Below are 25,977 nucleotides of genomic sequence, written 5' to 3'. Positions count from 1 at the left end.
TTCTTCTTCTTCTTCTTCTTCTTCTTCTTCTTCTTCTTCTTCTTCTTCTTCTTCTTCTTCTTCTTCTTCTTCTTCTTCTTCTGTTGTCGTCGTCGTCGTCGTCGTCGTCGTCGTCGTTTTATGGCGGTTGGCATCCAATTGTTGCATTACCGCCAGACTTTATTCCTCAGACTTTTCGTAGTCCTCAGACTGTCGTAGTCCGTAAAAGAACTCCTTCCATTTCTTTGGTGTTACAAAGCCCATGAGGTCATGATATGTCTTTGTGACTAGAATAGTTGTTGTTGTTGTTGTTGTTGTTGTTTTATGGCGGTTGGCATCCGAGTGTTGCATTACCGCCAGACTTTATTCCTCAGACGTTTCGTAGTCCTCAGACTCTGTCGCAGTCCGTAAAAGTACTCCTCCCATTGCTTTGGCGTTACAAAGCCCATGAGGTCATGATGTGTTTTTGTGACTAGAATAGTTGTTGTGTCAGAGACCAACCGGCTTTATTCCAGGGAGACTCTTCTTCACCTTCCTCGCCCTCTTTGACGTTCGGTGCTTTGGAAGTACAAAGCCCATGAGATCATGGGACGTCTTTGTTGTTTTACAAAGCCCATGAGGTCATGGGACGTCTTTGTCGTTTTATCCTTTAGAAGTCCTTCTTCCATCACTTTGGCGTTTCTAGGCCCATGAAGTCCAAGCGCGTTAGAACATCCTCTTGCTCCTCATCCTCGGCTCAGTCTCCAACACCCCCCACCTCTATAAACGTTTACCCAGCCCTGTGCTACATAACTAATCAACCACAGCCTGACACAAACCCTGTGACTGGATCGCCAGAACGTTCCGCAGATTGAACTCCCGCCCATTATTCCGAAACCACAAGGCCAACCTGGCCCTTTCCCTATCATAAGCCTCACAGCAAATCAGCACATGCTCGACAGTCTCTGGCACCCGACAGTGACCACACAGACCGGTCGGATGTTTGCCTATCCTACTCAGTGACCAATTGAGTCCAGTATGGCCAATCCTCATGCGGGCGAAGGCCCTTTCCTCCCACGCGTTCCTGCCCATAGACCCGCAAGGACCCACACTACCCTGTATGTGATAGAGATGCCGTCCAGTAACACAGTGGCTCCAAAATTCCTGCCAAAGGCCGACCACATGACTCTTGATAACGGGCTTGATTTCAGACTTGCCCAACTCAACCGCCACATCAATTGATGGCCGCCGAAGGGAACGTTTAGCCAGTGCATCAGCCATTTCGTTACCATCCACCCCCACATGCGCAGGGACCCAAATGAAGGAAACCCTCACATCCTTCCTGGACAGGGAGAGCATCAGACAGAAGATGCCATTCAACACATCCTGTCTGCAATCCGATTTCCCAGATTTAATGCTTTGCAATGCAGAAAGGCTGTCAGAGGCCACCACAATGCCGCAACACTGCAAAGCAGATTCCGCCCATTCCAACGCCAACCGTATCGCTATAAGTTCCGACGTGAAAACAGAAAGGCGATCTGTCAACCTCTTCTTGACCGCTAGCCCCAGGTCAGGCACAAAATAAGCGGCGCCAGTACGCCCACTCTCAGGATCCCTAGACCCGTCGGTATAAATAAACACATCACCTGAGTGCTTATCGATGAGCGCTTGAACGGCAAACTGCGGTGCCCTCCCAGCGACTCCTCTAAGCTTGCCATGCAAGCTAACATCAACAGGAGCCGGGACAAACTTCCACGGAGCTATAGCAGACAAAGCCACCGACGGGCTCACACGCAGATCACCAACCCCCGCAAGCCGCGCCTTCGCATTTCCTACCTGGCTGAAAACCATACCGCCAGCCTCACTCTGCCCCCCATCAACCCTGAGAAAGTCCCTCACCGGGTGAGAGCTCGTATGACCTTGCACATTCACCCAGTAAGCCAACAGAAGTTCTAGCCTCCGGAGCCGTAACGGCAATTCCCCCAACTCAACCTGCAGCGCCGAGACAGGGGAGGTCCTAAAAGCCCTACAGCAGATGCGCAAGGCCTGGGCTTGCTCCACATCAAGCTTCTTTAAGTTAGTCTCAGCCGCAGACATGTAGGCTATACAGCCATAATCAATAGCCGCCCTCATGACGGCCCGATAGATACCCAGGAGCGACCTTCTGCTGGCCCCCCAGTCCTGGCCGGATAGACAACGAAGCAAGTTATTCACCCTTTTGCATTTACCACTGACCTCATCAATGTGCCGACGCCAACTAAGCCTCTCGTCAAAGGTGACCCCAAGAACCTTACCTCCCTGACCTGTTCGAGCACCTGCCCATGCAGTCGAAGGGAGACGTCCCTATGCCCATTGAAGAAACAGATCACTTGAGACTTCCGTACGGACAGTTTAAACCCCCACTTCAGGGTCCACTGCTCCACCTGCTGTATTGCCCTTTGCAGTTTCGCCTCGTAAAACCGGAGATTCCTCCCTCTCACCCATAGAGCGCCATCGTCAGCATAAAGGCTCCTCCCAACAGACCCATCCACGTCGTCAAAGATGTCCTTAATCATAACATTGAACAAGATAGGGCTACACACACTCCCCTGCGGGATCCCATTCTCCACCCCATAGACCCCAGAGTAAGCAGCGCCCACTCTGGTTTGGATACGCCGGCCAGACAGAAAGCTCCGGACCCAGTTAAACAGTTTACCCTTCACACCACACTTCCGCAGCTTAATGAGGAGCCCATCCTTCCAAACCATATCGTACGCCTTCTCCACATCAAAGAGCACCGCAATAACCTTTTCTTTCTGAGCCCTGGCCAGCTGGATATCAGATTCCAAACACAACACGGAATCCATGGTGTTCCTGCCCCTACGGAAACCACTCTGGTGCGCGGGAAGCAAACCCTGACTCTCCAAGAAGTAATCCAACCGCTCGGTAACCATGCGCTCCATCGTTTTCCCGAGCTGCGACGTCAAGGCAATCGGCCTATAACTTGAAGGGTCAGACGCTGGCCTACCCGGCTTCAGAACCGGCACCACCGTAGACTGTTTCCACGCAGATGGAACACAACCTGAATCCCAAACACGGCTGAAAAGACCCAGGACTAGCCCAGGCGTGTCATCAGTCAAATGAGAGAGCATGTCATAGCACACCTCATCTTTACCCGGGGCTGTCTGTTTCGCCTTAGAAAGTGCTCTCCTTAGCTCAAACAAACTAAACGGAAGGTCAAGGTCATCTTGAGTCGAGGGCTGGTGCCCAATCAGCTCAGAATTCTGGGCCAAAGTACTCTCCCTGTAGTGCCTTTCCGCAGGTGAGAGATTGTCAGAGCTGTGCACCGACACAAAGGTGCTGGCCAACAGTTCAGCTTTGTCAACGTCGCTGACTGCTTCAACACCATTCAGTATTAGGACCGGGGTCCCATGACGGCGCTCAACCCCATGCATCCGCTTAATCATCCCCCAAACATCCCCGAGACGCGTTTCTCTCCCAATTTTGGAACAATACCGCCTCCAATAGGCACTCTTGGCCGTTCTCACAGTTTTCCGCACAACAGCGCGGGCCCTCTTGTAGTCAATGAGGGCACCCTCAGTGTGGGCAACCCTTAGCCGGCGAAACGCCGCATTTCTCGCCCTAACAGCATGACCACATGCTTCAGTCCACCACGGCACCCGCTTCCTATGTCCACTACCACCACTCTTAGGAATCGTGCCTACCGCTGACTGCGTGATGAGCGAGACAATTGCACTATTGAGATCATCCACCTGAGTCAATCCTCCTTCCTGCAGAACCCTAGAACCATCATCAGCTTTCCTCAGGAAAGCCCCCCAGTTCGCCCTTGCCAACTGCCACCTCTGGATCCTCGTCCCCCTGACCACACAGCTCCCAAAGCCAATCACGGTGCGGACTAGATAGTGATCGCTACCAAAAGAAAGATTACCAAGAACCTCCCAACTACAAACACCAGCTAACTCCTTGGACACAAGTGTAAGATCTATTGCACTTTCCGCACCGGTCCCCATATCATAGCGGGTCCCACCCCCATCATTCAGACAAACCAACTCCCTTTGATTGATAAAACCCTCTACCACCTGCCCATACCTATCGGTACCACTACCGCCCCACAAAGCGCTATGCGCATTAAAATCCCCACACCACACGGCCTTTCCCCGAACATCCTTACCGATACTATGTAAGGACTCTAACGTTAACTCACCACACGGATTATAAAGGTTAACCACAGTAACAGCTTCACCACCCAGCCAGACCCTCACCGCCAGGGCCTCCGGCGCTTTACTCACACTGACAACAACGTAATTTAGGTCATCTCGGACAAACACAGCCACACCTCCGCCTCTACCCTGCTCCCTATCATTCCTAACACACACATACCCTTGTATCCCAAAACCCCACCTAGGTCGTAACCAAGTCTCCTGCACGCACATAACGTGAGGCTTGTTCAACAAGGTAGAGACAAAATGCTTAAATTCCTGGCCATTAGCACGAAGACTACGCGCATTCCATTGCAAGACAACCACCGCCATTATGAGCCCCCGGAACCTGACGGCGCATCGGGAGCCCCCCCACTCCCACTGCCAGAATGGGGCAGGGCGCCCTCCCGCAGCGCATCCTCTATCTCCGTCCACTCGGGGCCCCCAGCTCCAAAGTACTTCCCTGCAGCCTTAGCGATGATCTTAGTCTTTTCGAATCTCTTCTTGGTTTGCCCAGTACAGTTAATCACTTCCACTATAAAGAGGAAGAAATCTTTCCTCTTCACAACCAGCACATCCTCCGCACCCACAGGGCCTCTGCCCGTGGAAGCCACACTCACAGGCATCCCAGTGGGGACCTCCCCCTGGCCGCGGGCAACGCTGCCCCCTCCCCTGTCGCCTAGGACACCAGCAGCACTGGCAGCCCCCACTGCATCCACCGTCACCTGACTACCAGACACCTTCTTGACCGCATCCGCGTAGGATATGCCTTGAGAGGCTCTAACTTTTTGCACCTCAGCAGCCCTCTTGCTGAACACGCATCCCCCGTAGGCAGAGCTATGCTCTCCCCCACAGTTACAGCACTTGAGTTTTGCTCCGTCGTCACACTTCCCATACTCGTGGTCTCCTGCACATTTACCACACTTCTGCTTCCCTCTACAGACCGCTGCAATATGCCCAAAGCGCTGGCACTTGAAGCAACGCAGGGGCGGCAGAACATATGGGCGTACGCCATAGCGCATGTACCCAACGCACACCACACGAGGCAGGATCCCACCTTCAAATCTAATCATTATCGACAGGCTGTCACACCTTACCCCATCCCGGGTCATCTTCAACCGCCTAGCATCCACCACCTTAGCTCCAGTCAAATTCTCCTTTATGTCATCCACAGATGTCGTCGTAGGGACGCCTACTATAACTCCCCTGACCGTGCCTCTTACAGCATCAGACACAAGAATGTCCTTCCCCCCCAGACACTTAGCTTCAATCGCCTTCCTTCGCTGAGCCACGTCCTTGCACACGACCAGCAGCGAGCCATCCCTAAGGACACTCGCATGCTTGACCACTCCCACAGCTACAGTCAGGCTCCTTGTCAACGCCATCGGATCCCACCCCTTAAAGGACGCATTATCCTGCGCGAGCTTTATGAACACCTTACACTCTGAACTCACATCCCCGACATCTGCATCCCCCCCGCCCTGCTCCTCACTGAGAGAGCCCTCCATAGACGAGCAAGAAGACGCCCTACGCTGCACAGGATCAGTGGCTCCAGGGGAGTCCTCCCCGCTGTTCATATCGTCACCGACCAGGTCACGCTTCCTCTTCTTCTTCCCCGTCATACGGACCGAGGCGTTCCTCTATGTTGCCGTAATATCCAAACTGTTGTTGTTGTTGTTTTTTATGGCAGTTGGCATCCAAGTGCACGAGGTATTGTTTCAGAGACCGACCGGCTTTATTCCAGGGAGACTCTTCTTCATCTTCCTCTCCTTCTTTGACGTTCGGTGCTTCCACCGTACAGCTTTATTCTTTAGGCTTCATTCTATAGGCTTTAATATTTCCACTGATGTCGCTGCTTGGTAGCCGTGCGTCTACGAGACTGGACGAGGACAGGAGACCACCCCCACCCCCATCTCGTCACTCTGATCACTCTGACTCCCCAAAAGCAGACCCCCATCACTCCGACTCCCATTTAGCGCCTTTAGCCTGTTTTCTATACCTGCCCAATCAAGCTCCTTTGTTCCAAGGAATCTCCCTGCAGCTTTAGCAATGATCCTGATCCTTTCAGTTCTGCTTTGAGTCTGAGCAGCACAGTTTACAACATCCACCATAAAGAGTACAAAATCCTCTCTATCCACAACCAGGGTATTCTCATTAATTCTGGAACCTGCACACTTGGGACCTCCACTCTTGAAACCTTCACACTTCTTGGGAGCCACGCTGGCCTTTCTCATTTCGCCCTGGCTGGGAGCAGCGCTGGCTCCTCTCTCTGTATTTACTCTAAACTCGTTACTTGAAACTTTCTTGACTGCATCTGCATAGGATATACCTTGAGAGACCTTTATTTTCTGCACCTCAGCAGCTCTTTTGCTAAACCTGCATCCCCCATAGGCAGAGCTATGTTCTTCCCCACAGTTACAGCACTTCAGTTTTGCTCCCACGTCACACTTCCCATACTCGTGATCTCCTGCACATTTACCACATCTTTGCCTCCCTCTACAGACCGCTGCAATATGCCCAAAGCGCTGGCACTTAAAGCAACGCAGGGGCGGTGGAACATATGGCCTAACGTCATGGCACATGAACCCAATGAACACCTTACTAGGCAGGCACCTCCCTTCAAGTGTTACCATTACCGACAAGCTGTCACATCTTACCCCAGACCGGGTCACCTTCAACCGCCTAGCGTCCACCACCGTAGCTCCAGTCAAATTCTCCTTAACTTCATCCACAGACGTCGCCGTAGGGACACCTACGATAACTCCTCTGACCGTGTTTCTTTCAGCATCAGACACAAGAATGTCCTTTCCACCCAGACGTTTAGTTCCAATCGCCTTCCGTTGCTGAGCCGCGTCCTTGCACACGACCAGCAGCGAGCCATCTCTCACTCGCACTCTTGATCACTCCCACAGCTACAGTTAGGCTCTTTGACAATGCCACTGAATTCCACTCCTTAAAGGATGCACTATCCTGTGCAAGCTTTATGATCACCTTACAGTCTCTGCTCTCACTCCGGATATCAATTGCTTCAGCCTCATCCTGCTGCTCATTCCCAGAACCCTCGGACGAGCTAAGGGGTTGTTGTTGTTGTTGTTCTATGGCGGTTGGCATCCGCTTATTGAAGCCTATAGATCAAAGGATAAAACGACAACGACGTCCCATGACCTCATGGGCTTTGTAAAACAACAAAGTCGTCCCATGACCTCATGGGCTTTGTACTTCCAAAGCAATGGAATAAGAATTTTTAAGGACTACGACAAAGTCTGAGGGGAGGAAGAACTTCTATAGGATACAATGACAGAGGCATCTCATGACCTCTTGGGCTTTGTCAAAGCACTGGAGGTCAAAGCACTGGACGAACAACTTTTAGGACTACGACAAAGTCTGGGGAATAAAGTCTGGCGGTAATGCGACACTCGGCTGTCGACTGCCATAAAACAATAACAACAGCAACAACAGTCTAAGGAATAAAGTCTGGCGGTAATGCAACACTCGGATGCCAACCGCCATAAAACAACAACAACATCATGACCTCATGGGCTTTGTACAGCCTCTTCAACTCTCCCAGCAGTCTGCAGCCCCTTCGACCGCCTCATCTTCACCGCCAGTTCATGAGCCCAAATTGCCTCCTCCCGAGAAGTACTCTGGTGAGCCTGGTACTTGCCGCTCTTTCTTATCTCAATGCTCCCTCGTTTTTGAGCTGCAACCGACTACTTTTCCCTCCGAGTGTGCCTAGGTAGCCTACGTGATCACCCAACTATCCGGGCGAGCCAGAGAATGGGGAACCGCCCTATGGGAGGCCAGGTCTCCTTATTGTGGAGATTTTCAGGGGTTCGCTGCCGAAATGAAAAGAGTTTTTGATCGCTCTAAGCACGGACATGAGGCAGCGCGAAAGTTACTACATATGCGCCAGGGACGCAGGTCAGTGTCTGATTATGCTATTGATTTCCAAACCCTCTCAACCTCGTCAGGCTGGAACTCGGATGCCTTGTTTGACACCTTCCTTAATGGATTGTCTGAGGAGATCAAGGACGAGCTCGTCGCCCATAACCTGCCCAACACCTGCGAGGACCTTGTGGACCTCGTCATCCGCATCGACACGCGACTGCAACAGCGCCGACGTGCGAGACACGTGGCAGGTCCTCAGACCTTTTTCTCCACTCCTGCCGCCCAGCCAGCGTTCCTGTCTGCCTCTGCCCCTGCCTCCTCTGCGCCGGAACCCATGCCGGTTGACCGCACCCGCCTGACCACAGCTGAGCGGCAAAGACGTCTCAGCTCTCGCTCCTGCCTGTACTGCGGCCAGCCAGGGCATTTCATCTCCACCTGCCCAGTAAAAGCCAACGCTCACCAGTAAGAGGGGTACTGATGAGCGTGACGCCAGTAAAACCCTCATCAGACCAACAAATTCTCCTTCCTGTTGTCTTGAGGGGGGGAGGCGTTCATTAGGGGGATACTGTTAGTATCCGCTCTGCTGAGACTGTTTATTCTTTAGGCTTTGATATGTCGTTGCACCTGCTTTTCTGTGTGTATTTAAGTTCAGTCTCCCCTTTGTTCTGTGTCTGTTCATAATTTGATGTCTGTCCAGAAGACTGCAAGTATCTCCTGTCCTGCCCTGCTCCTGCTTTGTTTTCCTGCCTGTCTACCTGAGCTAAGTTGGTGCTTTCCTGTTTTGACTTTTTGGAATTTTGACTCTTTTGCGTTTTTGCCTTTTGGAGTTTCTTGGGTATTTTGTGTTTTCGCATTTTTTGCACATTCTGAACCTTTGTGCTTTGCCTTTGGATTTTGAACATTTGTTAAATAAACTCTACTTTGCCTTTATCCGGACTGCTTTTGGGTTTTTGCCACCGGGATCTTAACAGAATATCTCTAAAACTGAAGTCCTCTTCTTCCAGTTTCTCCAAATCTAATAGTTTCTCTCTTTTCATCAATGATTCCACTGTCTCCTTCTCCTCAGGTCAGGAGTCTGGGTGTCATTCTCGTCCATCCTTTGAATCTGTTGTTTTAATGTTTTTAACTTGATGTTCGGTGTCCAGAAAAGTGTTTATAAATACAATGGCTTATTTGGATTTGGATTATTATTATATTATTTAAGATATGAACATTCTAGTCTTCCTCATTAATAGGTAATCATTGTAAATTCTATTAATATGTTTTTTGAATATTAAATTAATCAGGGCAGATGTGGTGCTGTTTCATGAACAAAATGTCAATAATTCCTCTCTTGTGCGAACATTGGTACATTTTTGTTTGATTTGCAATGACATTGTAACAACATAACATGACAACATAAAAATCACTAAGCAATTTTTTGTGGTTTTTTGCCTTTTTTGCAAAATAGAAAACGTGACAAAGCACTTTAAGACATTTTAAGCCACTTTAAGCACTTTAAAACAGCAATGGGAGTCAAATTATATATTCATCAAGTCTATTGTTGCTGGAGGAAGACATAAATGCACCACAGGGAACAACAGACAGACTCCATATGGTCAATAGTATGTCAATTGATCAAATTGTTGGCTGACTAAAGACATGCCCCGTGCATTAATCAAATCAAACTGAACATGGCACATGGTTGGCAGAAGCTCTCAAAACTATTGGGATCTTGCACAAAAACTGTGTGAGATATGAAAAGGAAGATGTAACGTCCAATCAACTCCTTGTGACTGTTATATAAATCCAACAGTCCAAGTCAGTGGTGGTAAAAACTGTTGCGTTATAGCCCTAAATGGCAGACTTCTTTGAGAGAATGAAAATTGACACAGAAAAATCCATGTTTTCAACTATCTGGATATAGACTTTTCTGAAGACCTTACAATATAGGAAGATTTACTATATATACACTTAGGAAGAACATGATAAAGCCTGCAAAATATTCAGCAACACTATAAATCGTCTATCTTGTATTTCATCATGAGCTAATGGTGCATGACATTGACATTCTGGCTGTGTGCGTTTGGACTCCAGTACCTGATTCTCACTATGCAATTTGATAAAACAGAGAACACAACACCAAGATGGGAACAGGCATGAGCGAAGCACGTAGACGAGGAGAGCACTCTGCGTCCCTTTAGATCTATAAATACACTGGACGCATTACACCCTAAAAGCATCACAATCGTCCCAGGAGCGGTCCCATGTGTGGCTGCCATTTCGAGACCCTGGATGTCTGAGAGCAAAGGACCTTGGACTTACGCCGCGCTGGCATTTTTCCACAGCTTTAAGAGGCACAGACCCACATTAAGGATGTTTATTGATTGTCACACCAGAGAGGCTATACGAGTCTAGACTAGGTGATCCAGTTTTTATTTAGTCTGGATGGTTCTGCCAATTGCACTTAGTGTTGCTAAACAGAAATGTTCTTCTTGCTACAATGAGTCCAACTTAAAGATAAAATATCTAGATTGTGTAAAGCATGAAAAAACATTTATGAGGCCAAATAATTAAATTCTTATACTAGTTACACCACATTGGCCACAGAGGAAGTTATTGTTGCTGGTGGAGTCTTTTGTTTAAAGGCGGTATGGACGATTTTTCGGCGATTTGAGAACGCAGGCGGAAGTGCTCATGCGCACGCCCCGTGTGGACTGATACAACACACACGTGCGTTTGTTTATTAGCGCAACGGAGCGCATCGCATCGCTCGTCTCCCGTAGATTTCTGTCCACTTCTGCGTCAGATCGAACTGTCTTCATTTTGCCCCGTACACTGAGGGAACTATATTATGATAGATCCATGCGCTTAAGCACGCGGAAACGTGGGGACGAGCCTGACGCGGCTGCAGGTGAGCGGTAGGTGCGTTTTATGATTGATAAGTGGCAGGACAAATGATTTATCCACGCCACGAGGAGATATGATACAAAATTTGCTGAAAAAAATTTTCCATACCACCTTTAAGGCTGGATTTGATGCCAATTTCAGATGTTTGATGTTTTTTGCTTTAAGAATCACAGTCTGCCTGTCCACAAATTATGCAAAGGTGTCACAAACTAGACCAAGTCTTGCAGTCAAAAAACAGACAAAAAGAATTGGTCAGAGTAATCTCTACTTGTTGGATTGAAAATGTTTCAACTACAAATATTAAATCACGTCATCTGTCCCCAAGGAGTGAAAAAGAGTTCTCTGAGAGATATGTAGAGATATTTTATAAACTGACATTAGCTCTGTGCAATACTCTTGATCAAGACAGTGGTCCAAAACAAAAATGTTGCTGACCACTGACGTTCCAGTGCACACACTTTCATGTTAGCAAATTACATCCGATCGATTCTAACCTTAACCATACTTAATCAAAAGTCCAGCCCATACAGGAACTTTAAACTATGTGCCCACATTAAATTGAAACACTACATTTGTAGTTGGAACTCAGCAGCATGATCAATGTGTTGCTTGTTGATTTTCTGATTTACAAAGTCATACAATAATCAATGTTCTCAAGATGTGCCCTTTTGCACCATTTGGATATTTGTACTGCATCATTCATGTCTGTGCTGGTGTTTAACTGCAGTACAGCATCGAAGCTCGGATTGGAGAGAAGGTTTTTGTTTTGTGCAGGGACAGCTCAGTCTTCTGTCACTTCTACTTCTGTCATTCTCTCCCACAACACCCCAAACAAACATGCACCCTGCTTCACAAAGTATAAGATCAAGAGGAAAGTGACAATGTGAAAGTAATAAAATATGCATCTAAGCTGTAGCTAATGCAGTTCATTTCGTATGTACCTATATAAGACTGAACTTCAATATAAACTCATGAGACACACTATTTGCCTCCATCAGACAGCACAAATCCACCTGGGGCACAGCTTTAGTCTGTTTGATGCTCATTCTGTACAATTCTATATTCTCATTTTGAACCCTTGCAAAACCTCATTATCTAATAATAATCCAAAATGTAACTAAAATGGTCACTTTTGTAATAGATTGCCACAATATGTAATAAGCCTCATTTAGAACAGTAATAACATGATGATAGGATGGAAATAACTGAATATATACTAAGTGATGGCAGAAATGTGTCTTTTGGTTTCTCATTCACATACTGGGAAAACAAGAGATAAACGTATTTACAGCCATTTTATTACCAAGAAATACCATCCATTTCCCCCTCAAAATGTAGAGTCTTAATATTGGATTTGAGTTTGAATCAGCATGAATTATACTATCAGAAAATAAATATTGTCTTGTAATTACCTTATAATAACCACTACAAGAAGACTTTTTTAGTTACAGTGCTATTTCCATTCTATTACCATGTTGTATATAGTAATTTGTACGCCAAGTTGCACGTCACTCGTTGGGATCAAACACTAAACCTTGCCATACTGTGGAACATTCTAGGCAAAGCAATAACGCTTCCATGGAAACAAACAACATAGTGTGTCTTTAAAGAGCACAGTTATTATTAGATATAGAATGTTCTGATTACCAATATTATGCATAGTATCCATCCAAGGCCTAAGTAGTTGTTTGTAGCACACACTGAGGTGGAAACATGCCCATGTTGTGGGAGGACTTAATTTTGGAGAATATGCAGTATTCATACATTCAGAGATTAAGCTCCCTAAAATGAAGGTAATGCTTGTCAATCTCAATATTCAGAAGCCTAGTGCAGGTGGAGAGCACATTTAGAGAGGGAAATCAATATTTAAGTAAAACATACCCAACTGTCCTCCTCCACTTCACAGCGTGGGCTTCAGAAACATTTTTAAATTCACCAATGCAGCCCAGTGACCCCATTGCATCATCAATGTTTGTTTTTAGTTTATGTTACAAACACAATCACTGAATATATTTTTGAAACATCCAGAACTAAGTCGACAGTCATTTCAAACCAAATCACAATCATGTATCATAATTGTAGACCTTGTAGCGCACAGGCCACTGCAGAGGGACTGTTCCAATGCTTTAACAGGGAGGGAAAAGTGCTAAGAACTGGTCTCAAACTCACAGATACATAAGTCCAAATGCTCTTTCAATTCAGCCTCTAAACCTTTACATCAGGGGTGTCCAAACTATGGCACGGGGGCTAATTGCGGCCCTCATAACATTAATAACAAATATTTTGATGTGATACAGACATAGTTCCAAGGCTTATTAAAGGTGCAGTGGCTCATAAAAACTACTTCAAATGCAAAAGTTTGAATGATTCAATGATGATAATTTTGCCCATTACTTATCTTTAGAATGCACCCAAATATATAATTTCTGATGCAGCTAATTCCATATATTGATAGTTTTGCAAAGAAGTGTCCTTTTAATGCATTATTTACTATGTGTAAAAAAGAAAGACGGACATACATTTAAATTAAATTAACTTTAAAACAGGGACGTGGGCTTTTACTTAGCCCTGTGAGAACTGCTTTAATACTGTCTTGAATTCACACTGCTAATGGTTTCTTTCATGATGAAAAGGCTAAAGGGACCTTAAACACACACGCGTCAGTCAGTGCACTAAGCCTTGAAAAAAATCCCCAGTCGAGTCTCAAAAAGCCGCTGGCAGAACAGAACGGAGCAGAGAGACGATTGAGTCTGGCTGTTTTCTGTCCCCACTCAAATATTTCTCATACTCTATATTCATATTATGAATATATAAATATAGCTTGATGCTACTATGATTTAGCAGTTTATTGTTTTTGTTTTTTTTACTTTTAACATATTTATCCTCCAGAACAGCCACCTCAAACTCTCTCTCTCCGCATTCTTTCAGTTCGACAGCCCCTGTAACAAATGTTCACTAAATCTTAAACTGCCTTCACTGCATCACTACAGTCTACATCTGCGAGAGGTTTACGTTTTAAAACACCAGGAAAACCTTGTCTGTACTTGAAACCTTTTTTTTTTATTGTAAATCCAGGAACTACGGTTGAGGTGTCTTGATCCAAATGTCAAGAACACATGAAGTGTACGTGTGTATTTCTGTTGCATGTAACAGTGCAGTCCACGAAAGACTAGGAAAGGCATTCAACTGCACCAGGTGCAAAACAACCAGGAAAACATTTGTACAAACTAATTTTATATCAACAGAGATGAAAAACAACCATCGCCGACTATCACGTGTTAATTTGTTTTGTTCCGCTGCGTTAAAAGTAAAAACTACCATAGCTGCAAAGAGCAATATCCTGTTGCTGTGAGCAATGCAGTTCCTCAGTTCTGAAAATAAAAAGCTCAACATAAATAAGTTGTCACTTAACTATGTTTGCCAGAAGTTTGGTTATGCATGATGATAGCTGTTTTATTAGCAATTATAGCTGCAACGTTTCGGTGCTAATGTAAGATGACCCTAAACGTATCTTAGCCGCCGCCCGAACCCATTCATTTCTTTAGCTGCATGTAGACTGGCTTAGGGTTAACCCCCCATAGCCCATAAACAACCTGGACAATTCTCACTCTACTGTCTTTAACATGAAAGAGTAACTAGAGCCTAGTCTATTGCGCTGCAGGAAATACAGGCGGTAAGTGACATTTAGTTAAATATTTGTGCTACCATAGATTTATGGAAAACACTGAATTGAGTTAAGATGTTTTGCGCTCTCGCAAACTATTCATACATTTGACTAATATGGGTCTTTCTTCTGGTATTGAAAACAATAAAAAATAGCTTGTACTGAATCTGTTTTGTTTGTTGCTGTTTTATGTAAAAGTGCCACAGAGGATCCTGGTCCCTGTGGTCTGAAGCAGGCGCCCTGTGCAGACAGATGGAGTTATGTGAGTCCCTGTGCCCTCCTCCTCACACCACACACCAGTAAATTGTCTCGCTGGGGAACACGAACGTAGCTCTGAGTCAGGCCAGAGTGGACTTACAAGAGTCTCGCTGGAGATGAAAAGAGATTGATTGCCAATGATACAGCAGCCAGCGAGGGAAAAGTGACAGAGGAAGAGTATGTGATTGAGTGGGGAAGAGAAGGGGGGTTTAACCATCCAGGCAGTTTATGCTCATTAGGACAGCTAAGCCGCTGTACATTTGCATTTCAGTTTTATGCAGATAAAATCTGGAACTTCATGAAGATGTGAGACAGGCCTCTACTCTGACTATGTTTAGATCTAAAAACAGTTTTGTTTAGCTGTGCATATAACTGAAAATGATTTAATTTGCACTCTTCTCTTTTATGTCTTAAACTGTTTTGTGATTTCTGTATTTTAATGCATTTTTTTTCCTGTTGTGTGAAGTCATCTTGTGTACAAATTGTGCTCTACAAATAAACTTGCCATTTCTGACACAGGAACTGTGTGCTGTAATGTATAGTCTAATCACGACTTGACACCCCAAAAGCAAATGGATTGCTTTTTCTGCATAATGACATCCTATCTGCCTCGACAGCTCCTCTCTACACAGGCAGCGCTCATTAAAAAGGGATAAAATATAACTAAAAATCAATCAATGTTTCTTAAAGTTCTGGTAAATAGTGAATTCAGTTAAATCCTTGCTTGTTTCCTCAATAAATACACTATGTGGAGAGTGATTTCTAGACCAATATGAAAGGACTTCAAATGAAAAAATCCTCTTGAAACACAACAAAGGAGGGTAAATCTGATTTGTTTCTACACTCACATGGTAAATTTTGCCGGTACGAATAGGTTCTGATCACAATAGTCACTAAATCAGCTCTACCTAGTGAAAAAGTGACATTGCTGCTGATGAAAGTAGTTTGGAATTGTTAACCACGTATGACTCACATTACCTCACTTGATAGAAGGGAAAATGTAAGTAGATTAGGCTTCTAGATGAGAAGTGAACTCAAACAGCAAAGCAAACACACATGGCTGGAGAAAATGCCCAGCCAGTGCTCAATTTTCATGAATGAATTTCACCAAAACTATCGAAAGGCTTTTATCTCCTCCAGACTGCACTAAGCTTTTAACAGGTATTAAACAAAAAGTAATCAAGAGTCTTCAGCTCAGAATGCAGCAGCCAGTATCTCCCCGATTGTAATGGACTCGCACCATAGCATTAGTTTATTTGCTGTTCCTCTAACATTCAACAGTATAGCATAACTTATCAATCTTAAAGGGCTGTAAACCTTTAGTAGATTAGTTATTGGTGCGTTGGTCGAGTTATTATTTTTTTTATTATTTAAAACATTTAACAGCAGAAAAGAGAAAGCATGTAGTGAGATTTTTTTACTAGGGCTGTACTAATTTAGTTGTGTAGTTGATTGATGGGTCAATGATGTCTTAGTTGACCATATTTTATTATTCAACAAATGTTTTAGATTATAAGGAGTCACATGGACAAGAGTAGTAAGGAGATTGCATGGAGTCTGAGTCATGAAATCGGCCTTTTCAAAATCAAATCAAAATCAGTTTATTTGCAGATAGAGTGCCAACACAAATAGGGACACAACACATCCATCCATAAAAGCACATTCATAATACATAATAAATAGAACAGAAAAAAATCACAACACAAAACAGCACTGCCTTAGCAAAGCGAAGCAGAGCCATGTGACCTTTCACTCATGAAGAGTGGAAAGTTACAAAATTTCCCCGTGTGTGGACAATAAAGGAATATCTTATCTTATCTTATTCAGACTTCTCTGTATCATTTGTACAAACAGAGTTCATTACTCTGTTTGAGGGTACAGAGTGATCTTAACGCCAGATCAAACCATTTTGAGTGTTTTTTCCAGAGTTCCAGGCCCCCCTTTAGTCGATTAATCCCAGAGGATGTTTTTAGTCGACTACAGCCACTGCAGCCTTGGAAAACATTCTTTCTGTGAGCAGGGTCGCCTCTCCATAGCTAGCTGCTTGTCTCCATGGATATAGATACATTTAATGCCAAACTGTAGAACATCCAGGCAATTTACATGGTGATAAGAGGCTGGTGCACCCTCCTCCAGAAAAGTAACATAACGTCTTTACCTTTTAAAAACTCACTGAGAAACTGAGAAAACGACTGTGCTCATTTGGAACAGAGCAGCCTCAGGTCAATGAGCAACACTTTCAAACTAACTTCATTTTTGTAAATGTCTTTGCTATTTTTGCAATGTACGATCCATTTTTATTTTATTTTTTCATGACCAAGGTTGAAAACCAGAGCAAACGATGGCCAATAAACTTAAAATAAATAATAATTCTCCAAATTATATGATTTTTAAATTCCAACAAACTTAAGCACAACCCTATTTAACTGCAAACCTATAAGACATGTGTTGTGCTGAGCCCTCATTCACTACACTAAATGTTCAGATAAAACTAAATGTCTTTCCTTTAGTGGTAAACCGACCAACCAGCACATCACCCTTTTAAAAATGTATTAAAATAAACATACAAATATCATCCTGTCTCTACTCTTCCGCCATTATCTGTCATCTCAAAAAGACATGCAAAGATTATCACAATATTTTGCTCGTCCTGCCCAATGAAAGAACTGAGCACGTTGATGTTGTCACACACAACGGTACTTCACATATCTAGTATTACCACTCCATTGAAGAGAACGGATCAATGGAAACAGAAGACAAATGCTCAGGAAAAAAGAAAATTCCACACAAAGACAGTGTCAGCTCCATTTATATAATGAGATGGTATCACAGTTACATAACAGCAAAGAATGACAGATATTTCTAACACCATCAGAAAACCATCTTAAGACTCAATCTGTGAAACTGAAGGATGTCGGCTCAGGAAAGGTTCTTCGAAAGAAATTCTACTTTCTACTTACAAGTCGGGTCATTGGCTTAAATTCAGTTATTGTCATATGAATAATGTAGTACAATATAATAGGCTTTATAATCAGTACAATCGAATGAGATGGATGACATTTGAATACAGCTTTCACTTGCCACTTACAACCTCAAATTTGCTCTGAGCATTCGTCTGTTATGAATATATTTTTAAAGCATGATGAACACAGCACAGAAACACAGCACACAAGATTCACTTATGATTAAGTTGCTGTGAAGCATGGCTGAATTATTAAATACTAACTATACTAACTCATTTTACAGAATCCTTTACAAATGCGTTTTTCAAGGTATTTTTGATACTGCCAAAAAACACCTGTAATTGAATACTTGATCAAACTAAAATGCCATACTGTGCATACTCGTTCCAGGCAATCAAATCTCCATAGAAACAAACAAGTGGCATGCCCTACAACAGAAAAGTTACCTTTAAAAAAGAGCTGAAAATTGTCACAAAGTTGAACATAATAATGTTCTAGATTCTGAAAAAAACAAACAAACTTCCCGGAAGAATGTTGGATAATTAGATTATCCAACATTCAATTTACCCCTAATGAATGAATTAACTGAAATGTAAGTGCGTATGTTTGCGCACTCTTGACACAACTTGAATAACATTTGGGTCACCTTCTGTTCTTGTGCCTATACTGAATATAAAATGACTTCAGAGACATTTTAGCACAAATCTGAACTGACAAACGGACAATCGGCACATATATTCCTATGCACAGCAACATGGAAAGGTGGTAGTGGGGAAAAATTGCTCAATGCATGGAGCCATACTAAAATAGCCTGTTATGTCAGCTCCATGTATTCACCCCAAAAGAGCGTGGAACCAGACATAGAGCACGGTCAATAATTCACTACTGCTGAAATCCATTACTCTGCATGTATTATACATCGTGTGGCCAGAGACAAGCCACGCAAGCCTGAGCACCAACGCTCCCCCATCTGACTCACAACACATACATGCAGTACATCGCTTAAAACGAACAGGCTGGCACTGACAGGCGTGAGAGGAGCCCACACAGAAAAACACTGAAGATCGATGCACAACTCCTACTCACCTTCCAAAGTGACAAAATGGAAAGTCTGCAACGTCACTGCAGTCACATGGGTAATGTGAATAGTGTAGGACTGTAATAATCTGGCTTGAAGATGAATGCATGAATGTGAACACTGCTGACGGTCGTCGAGTTATTTCAATCTCAAGGGCATTCATTGATAACTGAATGCAGCGATGATTAATGCTATTATGATATTGAATATATACGTGTAGTATATGGAAATGTTGAAAGGGGCAGTTCTATTTCTAAGTTCACTACATTAATGTATCATCCTCAGTAAAATGTGTTTTTTATTTATAAGACCAACAAGGTATCCTTCAATGTAGTGTAGATGAGGGTAAAGAGTCCAGAGTTAAGAGCCTCAGACTCTGTAAGTGTATGGGTTTTTTTCTTGAGTTATTGAAATCAGTATCTACTTGGTATTGAGCCTATTCCTTAGAACTGACAGCGAGTTTGCGATCTTATTGTGACAACACTACTTCAGACGTAGCCTGGAATACATGCTTTGCCTGTTCTTAACTAGTGTAGTCTGGACAGTGGCTTTATCTCCATGAGTCCAGATGGGTGTGATTGAAAGCCATAAGTAAGAGAAACAAATTATTTACAAATAGTATTTACGGAAGAAATTAAGCAAAGCATTGCCATTATAACCCTCTGACTTAAATATTTACCAAGACCAAACAATTAGGCCTTTCAAGGGGAATAATATCTAAACTATATAAACGTATTAACAATTTGGACAGCCATTCTACTAACTACATTAAAAATAAATGGGAAAGAGAGGGTAATTATGTTTTGACTGATGAAGAATGGGAAAAAATATGTACATTACAATGGAGGACCACACAATTATATGTTCTGTTGGAAAAGTAGTTTTTTCATAACACTGTGTCAAAGTGCTCATTATTCGGTGAGAAAAGTGTGTTACCCAGAAGGCAAACCACCACCAGACTTGATTTCAGAACTATGTATTTGAACTCCTGCCAGGAACACAAGCAGGTGACACCTTTGGAGCTTGGTGGCAGGGAAAAAATGTATGACACAAAATGTACAGACGATTAAGGTCTGGATTGACACTTTTAATGTTAAAGGGTGGGTTTGGACGATTTCAACTAAATCTATGTAATTTCTTGCATTCTAGAGCATTTTGGAAAGTAAATTAACTTTTTTACTTTGTAGGGCAAATATGGGAATGATTTGAATGCACAGTAGTTGAAGCTTCATAATCACACTGGGACCACCACACTGTTTGGGCCTTTCTGTGTGAAGTTTGCATGTTTCTCTCTGAGTCTGAGTGAGTTTCCTCATGTGTCATATAACATAAAGGACGCACATTTAATGCAAAACGTACTTCTTTTTTTTTAGCTTTTAACCACGTTCTACCATTGTTCCCTCATGAAATACATACCTGGAGCAGCATTTAGAATTCACACTCATTTGATGAATCCTGGTTAGAAAATTCTCTCACTTCCGAGGGTAAAATCTCCTCAATAACTGACGTTTTCTCGATCTGTGACATGGCTCTGAATATATTCTCTGGTGTTTTTTTAAGTCCTAGATCGTCGCTCGTTCTGCGAATTTCTCATGTGTAATCACGATCAGTACAACTGCAAACTAAAGGTACTCAAGAGCATGTTTAAATGCTAATAACAATACAAATTATACATAATAATTGTCCTTTAAAAATGCAGAAGCCAAGCCTTTAACTTCTAGCATGCTTTGCTTCAACTATACTATAGTAATAGTGATCGAGGGATCACTGTACTACAAAATAAGTATTTCTTTGACCAAGCCTAATCATTCACTTAATTTTACTTTATTTGGATTTCTACTTTAGACTTGACTGAGATATGTAAATACAGTATACTCACACACTGCTCAGTGTTGACACTGTACTGCAGCATGGATAGTGGCACTTGCTGCTTTTGTAAGGCAAGAGCCTCCTCCTTAATTGTGCCTTACAATGTCCCACGTCAAATTTAACATGTGATTTCAAGTTGCTCTCATTTCTTGTCAAAAATGAAAGTGATTGTTGAAAAAACCTGCACTCCAACATTGAGTCAAAACGGAGGCTGTAGCAGAATCTGAACGGCAGACAAACAGAGCGAACATATGAGCTCCGTGCATCGCTGCAGGGACTGAAAAAAACATTCTGTATTTCTGCAGAATCAATGAGCAAAGCAAATGCAAAGCTTCATTTTGTTCTAAATCGTAGATGCAATGAGTTTGCTGTTTCCCATGCCTCTCGCTGAAATAGGAAATATGATCTAATATTGTACAGCTCCGATTGAGAGATCTTTGAACACACAGAATAGAATATTAGAATATACAGAGAGAACCAGTCTGGATCCCAGTCTGTGCTTTAAATTTAGAAAACAAAAGGATGATCACATATAATCGAGAACCTGCAGGCTCATAGCTTCACTTAATCGTCAAAAGGGTGCAGATTTAGGCTTTTCAAAAAACTGAAATGTGCTGCAATATTTGAAGTTTCAAGTGCAATAATCATAGAGAAGTTTAAACATCTGTCTGACCGTGATGTTTCAGTGCTGGGGTTAAGGGGGACTGATGTAACAAGTCATTCATGCGGACCATGATGAATGTTGTTCAGAACAGTAACTCACCTCCATGCTGGTGAGGTTACAGCGGTGAGTGCCAGCGAACCAGCCGCTGTTCGAGCACTGGTCAATGTCCACATCCTGTAAGTTCACATCCACACGCACAACGCCCCTAAAACAAAGACAGGAACGCAGAGAAGTCAAATACATCTATTCCTACAAAGTTTGAACTCTACTCCAAATTGCATGCTTTTTACTGACAAAGTATTGACCAGAAGCCCAAAGCAGATCATTGATGATTTTATTTATTTATTTTTTATCTAAAAAGTATTTGATTCTGTTCCAACAGAGCTGAACAATTAACATTTTAATTCTATAAATTATTCAATTCATACCATGAAGAATAAACATGATGACCCTAATGATACTGTATGTGATAAAGAATAGTAGAAAAAGTCAGGAGCATGGGAGGACAGAGTACTGTCTTGTAAATTGTGAAAATGCAGTGGATTGTATTAGGTAATGGTGAGGAGCGCGTGGATCAGAAGGTGAGATCAGATAAAAGAATATGACGTGCGAGAGATGGAGAGAGCCAAGGCTACAGGCGAGAAGGAAGACCAGAAAATACAGGAATGACTCACTGCCTGGTCCAATAAGAATTAAAAATATAGCCACAAGTGGCAATGAGCAGCCCTCGCCCGTGCCACACCACCACAACACAAGAGGATCTATCTTCCTCCTTTTATTATAGCTACAGCCAACTCTGTGGCACCATCACACCTTCTCCTCTCCTTTACTTTACAAACAGCTGCATTATTGTGTACTGAAACATTAAATATTTTTGGCAAAGTTTGCGGCTCTGCCCCATAGAGACCGTAGTACTTAAAAGTTTAGGTTAATCGGGCTAACGGAGGAATTCATAAAAGAATAAAGTGTAAACATGTTTAAATTTCAGAGATTTGGCTATTTTCCTATAACATAGGAGGATTCTGTCATCGTTATGGCTACACCATAAGAAATATGATGGGTCTCATTCACTTTTTTGATAAGAACGCCAAAATGGAATTTTGTTGCAAATTTCATAACATTTCGAAAAACTAAATTTTTTGCTCCCCATATAACATTTTATTGACCTCGGCAGGGGGCGCTAACGTGCCAAATTCAATTGATCAGTTTGTTTGGAGTGGGCTGTATTAGTCAATACAGTAATAATGTAAATTTTTTGCATTACATGTTCATGAGTTGGAGTAAGCATTAGTGAGCGACTTAGCATAAACAAGTGCTTTGTGCGCACTTTTGCTTTACCCGTTTACAGCGATAACGTTATTATACAACTAATTAGTATGCATGAGTTGAAGAGTGCGTTAGTGGGTGTTTGGAAGCAGAGGAACGCTTCTCAATTTTATGTGCACTTCGTGAACACCTTCGCAGCCGTGCTTCGCAGCCGTGCTTCGCAGCCGTGCTTCGCAGCCGTGCTTCGCAGCCGTGCTTCGCAGCCGTGCTTCGCAGCAGCCGTGCTTTGGCCTAATGATTGCTCTTGATCGAGGAAAAGGTCTTATGTGTGAAGATTTTGTACAAAATAGACATTTTGCACTCCCCCACATCCACACTCCCACCAGAAAAGGTAAATGGCACTCTAAAGTAAATATGCCGTCACAAATATAGTTTGCATTTGGACATTTTTCCTTCCACCACTAAAGGTGCAGATGGAGCAGAGGCTTCTATGAGTTTTACAGAGGAGAAGCTGGTGGAATTGAATTGATCATCTTCACCAGCTTATGCTTTGCAATCCTGAGCCAAGACTTGAACTATTTATAGAAGCACCATCATGGGTTGTTGAAGAGAAGACGAAATATGCTATTACCAAAGCAGATGAGGTAAACTGTTCAATATGTAAATGCTGTTGGGAGGTAGACTTTGAATGATCACAGGCTGATGTGCAGGCTATGTTTTTTGTGAAATGGCATGATCACTTTAAGTTTCCCGCTAAGTGCCCCAAGCCATGCTCCTGAAGTTGATTGGATGACTACAGGTTGAATTAATTTATGCCACACTTAACATTATCAGGAGCCTTAAGCGAATTACACAAAAGAGCAGCCATGTCTCTCGAATAAACATCCTCATCACGTCGGCCTGATGGACTGAGGCGCCCAACGACAGGTGATGAGTCTCAATGGAAGATAACAGATATTTGATGTAGGAATACTAAATATGTTCAAAGATGGAAGTGGTTCTAATGAAAATGCAGGTGTTCCATGTTACAGTTGTATTCACTGTTAACTAGAGCTGTGTTTAATCAAATTTTGATTGAGACTGAGATTCTGGCATTTCTAATCATAAATGATATGCTTCTATATTTTATGTCAAGATTCAATTAACTGTTAGAAGAATGTGGTTTGGAGCAGAGTTCTAACTATAGAGAAACACATTCGACTTTGACATTTATTAAAATTCATATTGTTAATGTTCAGGAAAGCTTTTTTATCTATAAAATAAAAATGACAAATACATAATAATATAATAAAAAAAACTCACTATCAATAAATATAAGCTTATCATTGGTACGTGGAATTCAACTACATATGTAGACTGTATTTATGTATGTATGTTACAATGCATAGATTGTAATTAAATGCTAAAATGTACATTATGATATACAGGGAGGTTACAACGCCTAATATATGTATATTAGTTATATTATATTATATTAATATATGTATATTAGGCATTGTTATCTTATCTTCTGAACTGAGCTAAACCTGATTTCCAGCTCACATCAATCTCATGTGTGATTTCTGCACATAATGTCCTGTTGAGATGGGGCAGTGGCAGCGGCACAGCTGCAGTTTGTCAGGTCTTCATATAATGTGGAGCTTACCTGTGTCTGGGGATCCATCTGCTTGTTCCATCAAAACCAGAACTGAGCACAATCCTATTTATAATGAGTGCCAAGGCACGCCATTACATTGGCAGTGAATCTTAACACTGCAAGTTGTTATTCACTGCAAAATGTTGGCAGTGTAGTGTTGCATATTGTGGGTGTCTATGTTTTATCATCACAACACTAAGAATAGGAAATAAAACGGTGTGTGTCTCACCTGAACTCAGGTGCACTGTTATTCTTGAGCCCATAGAAGCCAGCAGAAAGAGTGAGAAGCCAATAGGGCACAAAGACCCCGTGCTCACACTCCAAGTAGGGGGCGGACCATTTGATCTGGTTCTTGTCCAGGAGGTAACTACCACCTTTAGAGCCAGACAGGTCCTGCACTTTCCTGTGCGTGAGGGGTCTCCCATCTCTGATGTCATTAAACCAGTCTGACTCGGGACCCCTGCTCCTGAGGCGCCTGTGCGCGGACGCAGAAAGGTCTTGTAGCACCGCATCCTCCTCGGTTCTTGTCGCCTGTAGAAAGACGTGAGTGCCAGGTGTTTGAGCGTCAGAATGAAAAGTAACTACTGCCCTGTGAATTTTGGGATCCCCCTCCAAGATGCTCTTCACCAGTGCGTGGTACCAGTGGATGTCCCGGCGTACACTGTGCTCTCGCGACCTGTTCATTTGGAGGATCATGTTCAGGAAGTTGGTGGCGTGCGCCACTGTATCCAAGATGCTGTGGAGGGAATAGTGCGAAGCCACGTGTAGGCCGCCTCTCAGGCTGCTGAGCTCGTACCTCCGCGTGCAGTTTACCTGCCTGAGCGCCGAAGAGTCCCCCGTGTGCAGGAAGGCGGTCACCACTCGAGGCAAGTCTTCCTCGATCTTGTGCGCCACAACTGCGCGCTCTGTGGCGGGAACATGCGCGTCAAACGTGGGGTTGTGGAGCGACTCCCGGTAAATGTTTTGGGTGCTGTGGACAGGGGGATTCTTGTCGTCTCTGTCACTGTCTGACCACTCCACATATCCGTAGTTTGAAGCCCAAACAACTGCTGTTTGTAGCAGCAGGGTAAACACCAGAGCCATGGTTTCGGTTCACAAGCGCTGTTGGCGAAGTGTGACAGACATGACCATAACCACAGCAATCAAAAACATTCAAATGCTTGCAGTGAAAAGTGCATTGTGTCGTGAATCATATCCAGCTCACAGGTAAAAACAAATGCGTTCCTTCTTCAGTTCCCACGATCTTCCCACATCCTTCGCTCTTTATTCATCTCAGTGTTATTGTCAGTAATCCACCAACACGCCGTGTTTGTGCTGCCGTCCTCATCCTCAGATCCATGTGAGAGCTCTGTGATGACACGCAGCACGCGAAAATGTTCCCGACTGCCCGTCCCTCCCAATGAAGGCGGATGGGCCACTTGAAGTGTCGCTGCTCGTGTGTGGCTGCTCCTCTCCGCCAGTCTGAGGAGGGGCGGCGCGTGGGAAACTCACGGGAGCTGTCCGGTGCTGAAAGTGCAGCCACTGCCGATTGTGATCGAGAGGAGGATGTAGATGATTATGGAAGAGCAAGCATCTCGGTTGGACTCACTCTAAAAATAGACTCGTTTTTATGAGGAAGCGTCTATGACACAAAAAGGAAGAAAGC

The 25,977-nt window shown here is 43.6% G+C and overlaps 1 protein-coding gene across 1 annotated transcript in view; it reads right to left on the bottom strand.

Moving 5' to 3' along the window:
* Positions 1-25,815, bottom strand: part of LOC140356266 (metabotropic glycine receptor-like) — a 75,946-nt gene extending 50,131 nt beyond the window's left edge. The window contains exons 1-2 of the mRNA XM_072441097.1: positions 24,562-25,815; positions 21,530-21,635 (exon numbers count right to left, since the gene is read on the bottom strand). Of these exons, the coding sequence (XP_072297198.1) occupies positions 21,530-21,635; positions 24,562-25,415 (960 nt within the window). The 5' untranslated portion in view covers positions 25,416-25,815. The remainder of the gene's footprint in view (positions 1-21,529; positions 21,636-24,561) is intronic.
* Between the last annotated feature and the right edge of the window lie 162 nt (positions 25,816-25,977).

This window comes from Eucyclogobius newberryi, unplaced genomic scaffold (assembly GCF_026437365.1).
Source record: "Eucyclogobius newberryi isolate DKJ021-1_F unplaced genomic scaffold, fEucNew1.0.hap1 SCAF_12, whole genome shotgun sequence".
Taxonomy (NCBI): Eukaryota; Metazoa; Chordata; class Actinopteri; order Gobiiformes; family Gobiidae; genus Eucyclogobius; species Eucyclogobius newberryi.
This window is presented reverse-complemented; position numbering and strand designations above follow the sequence as displayed.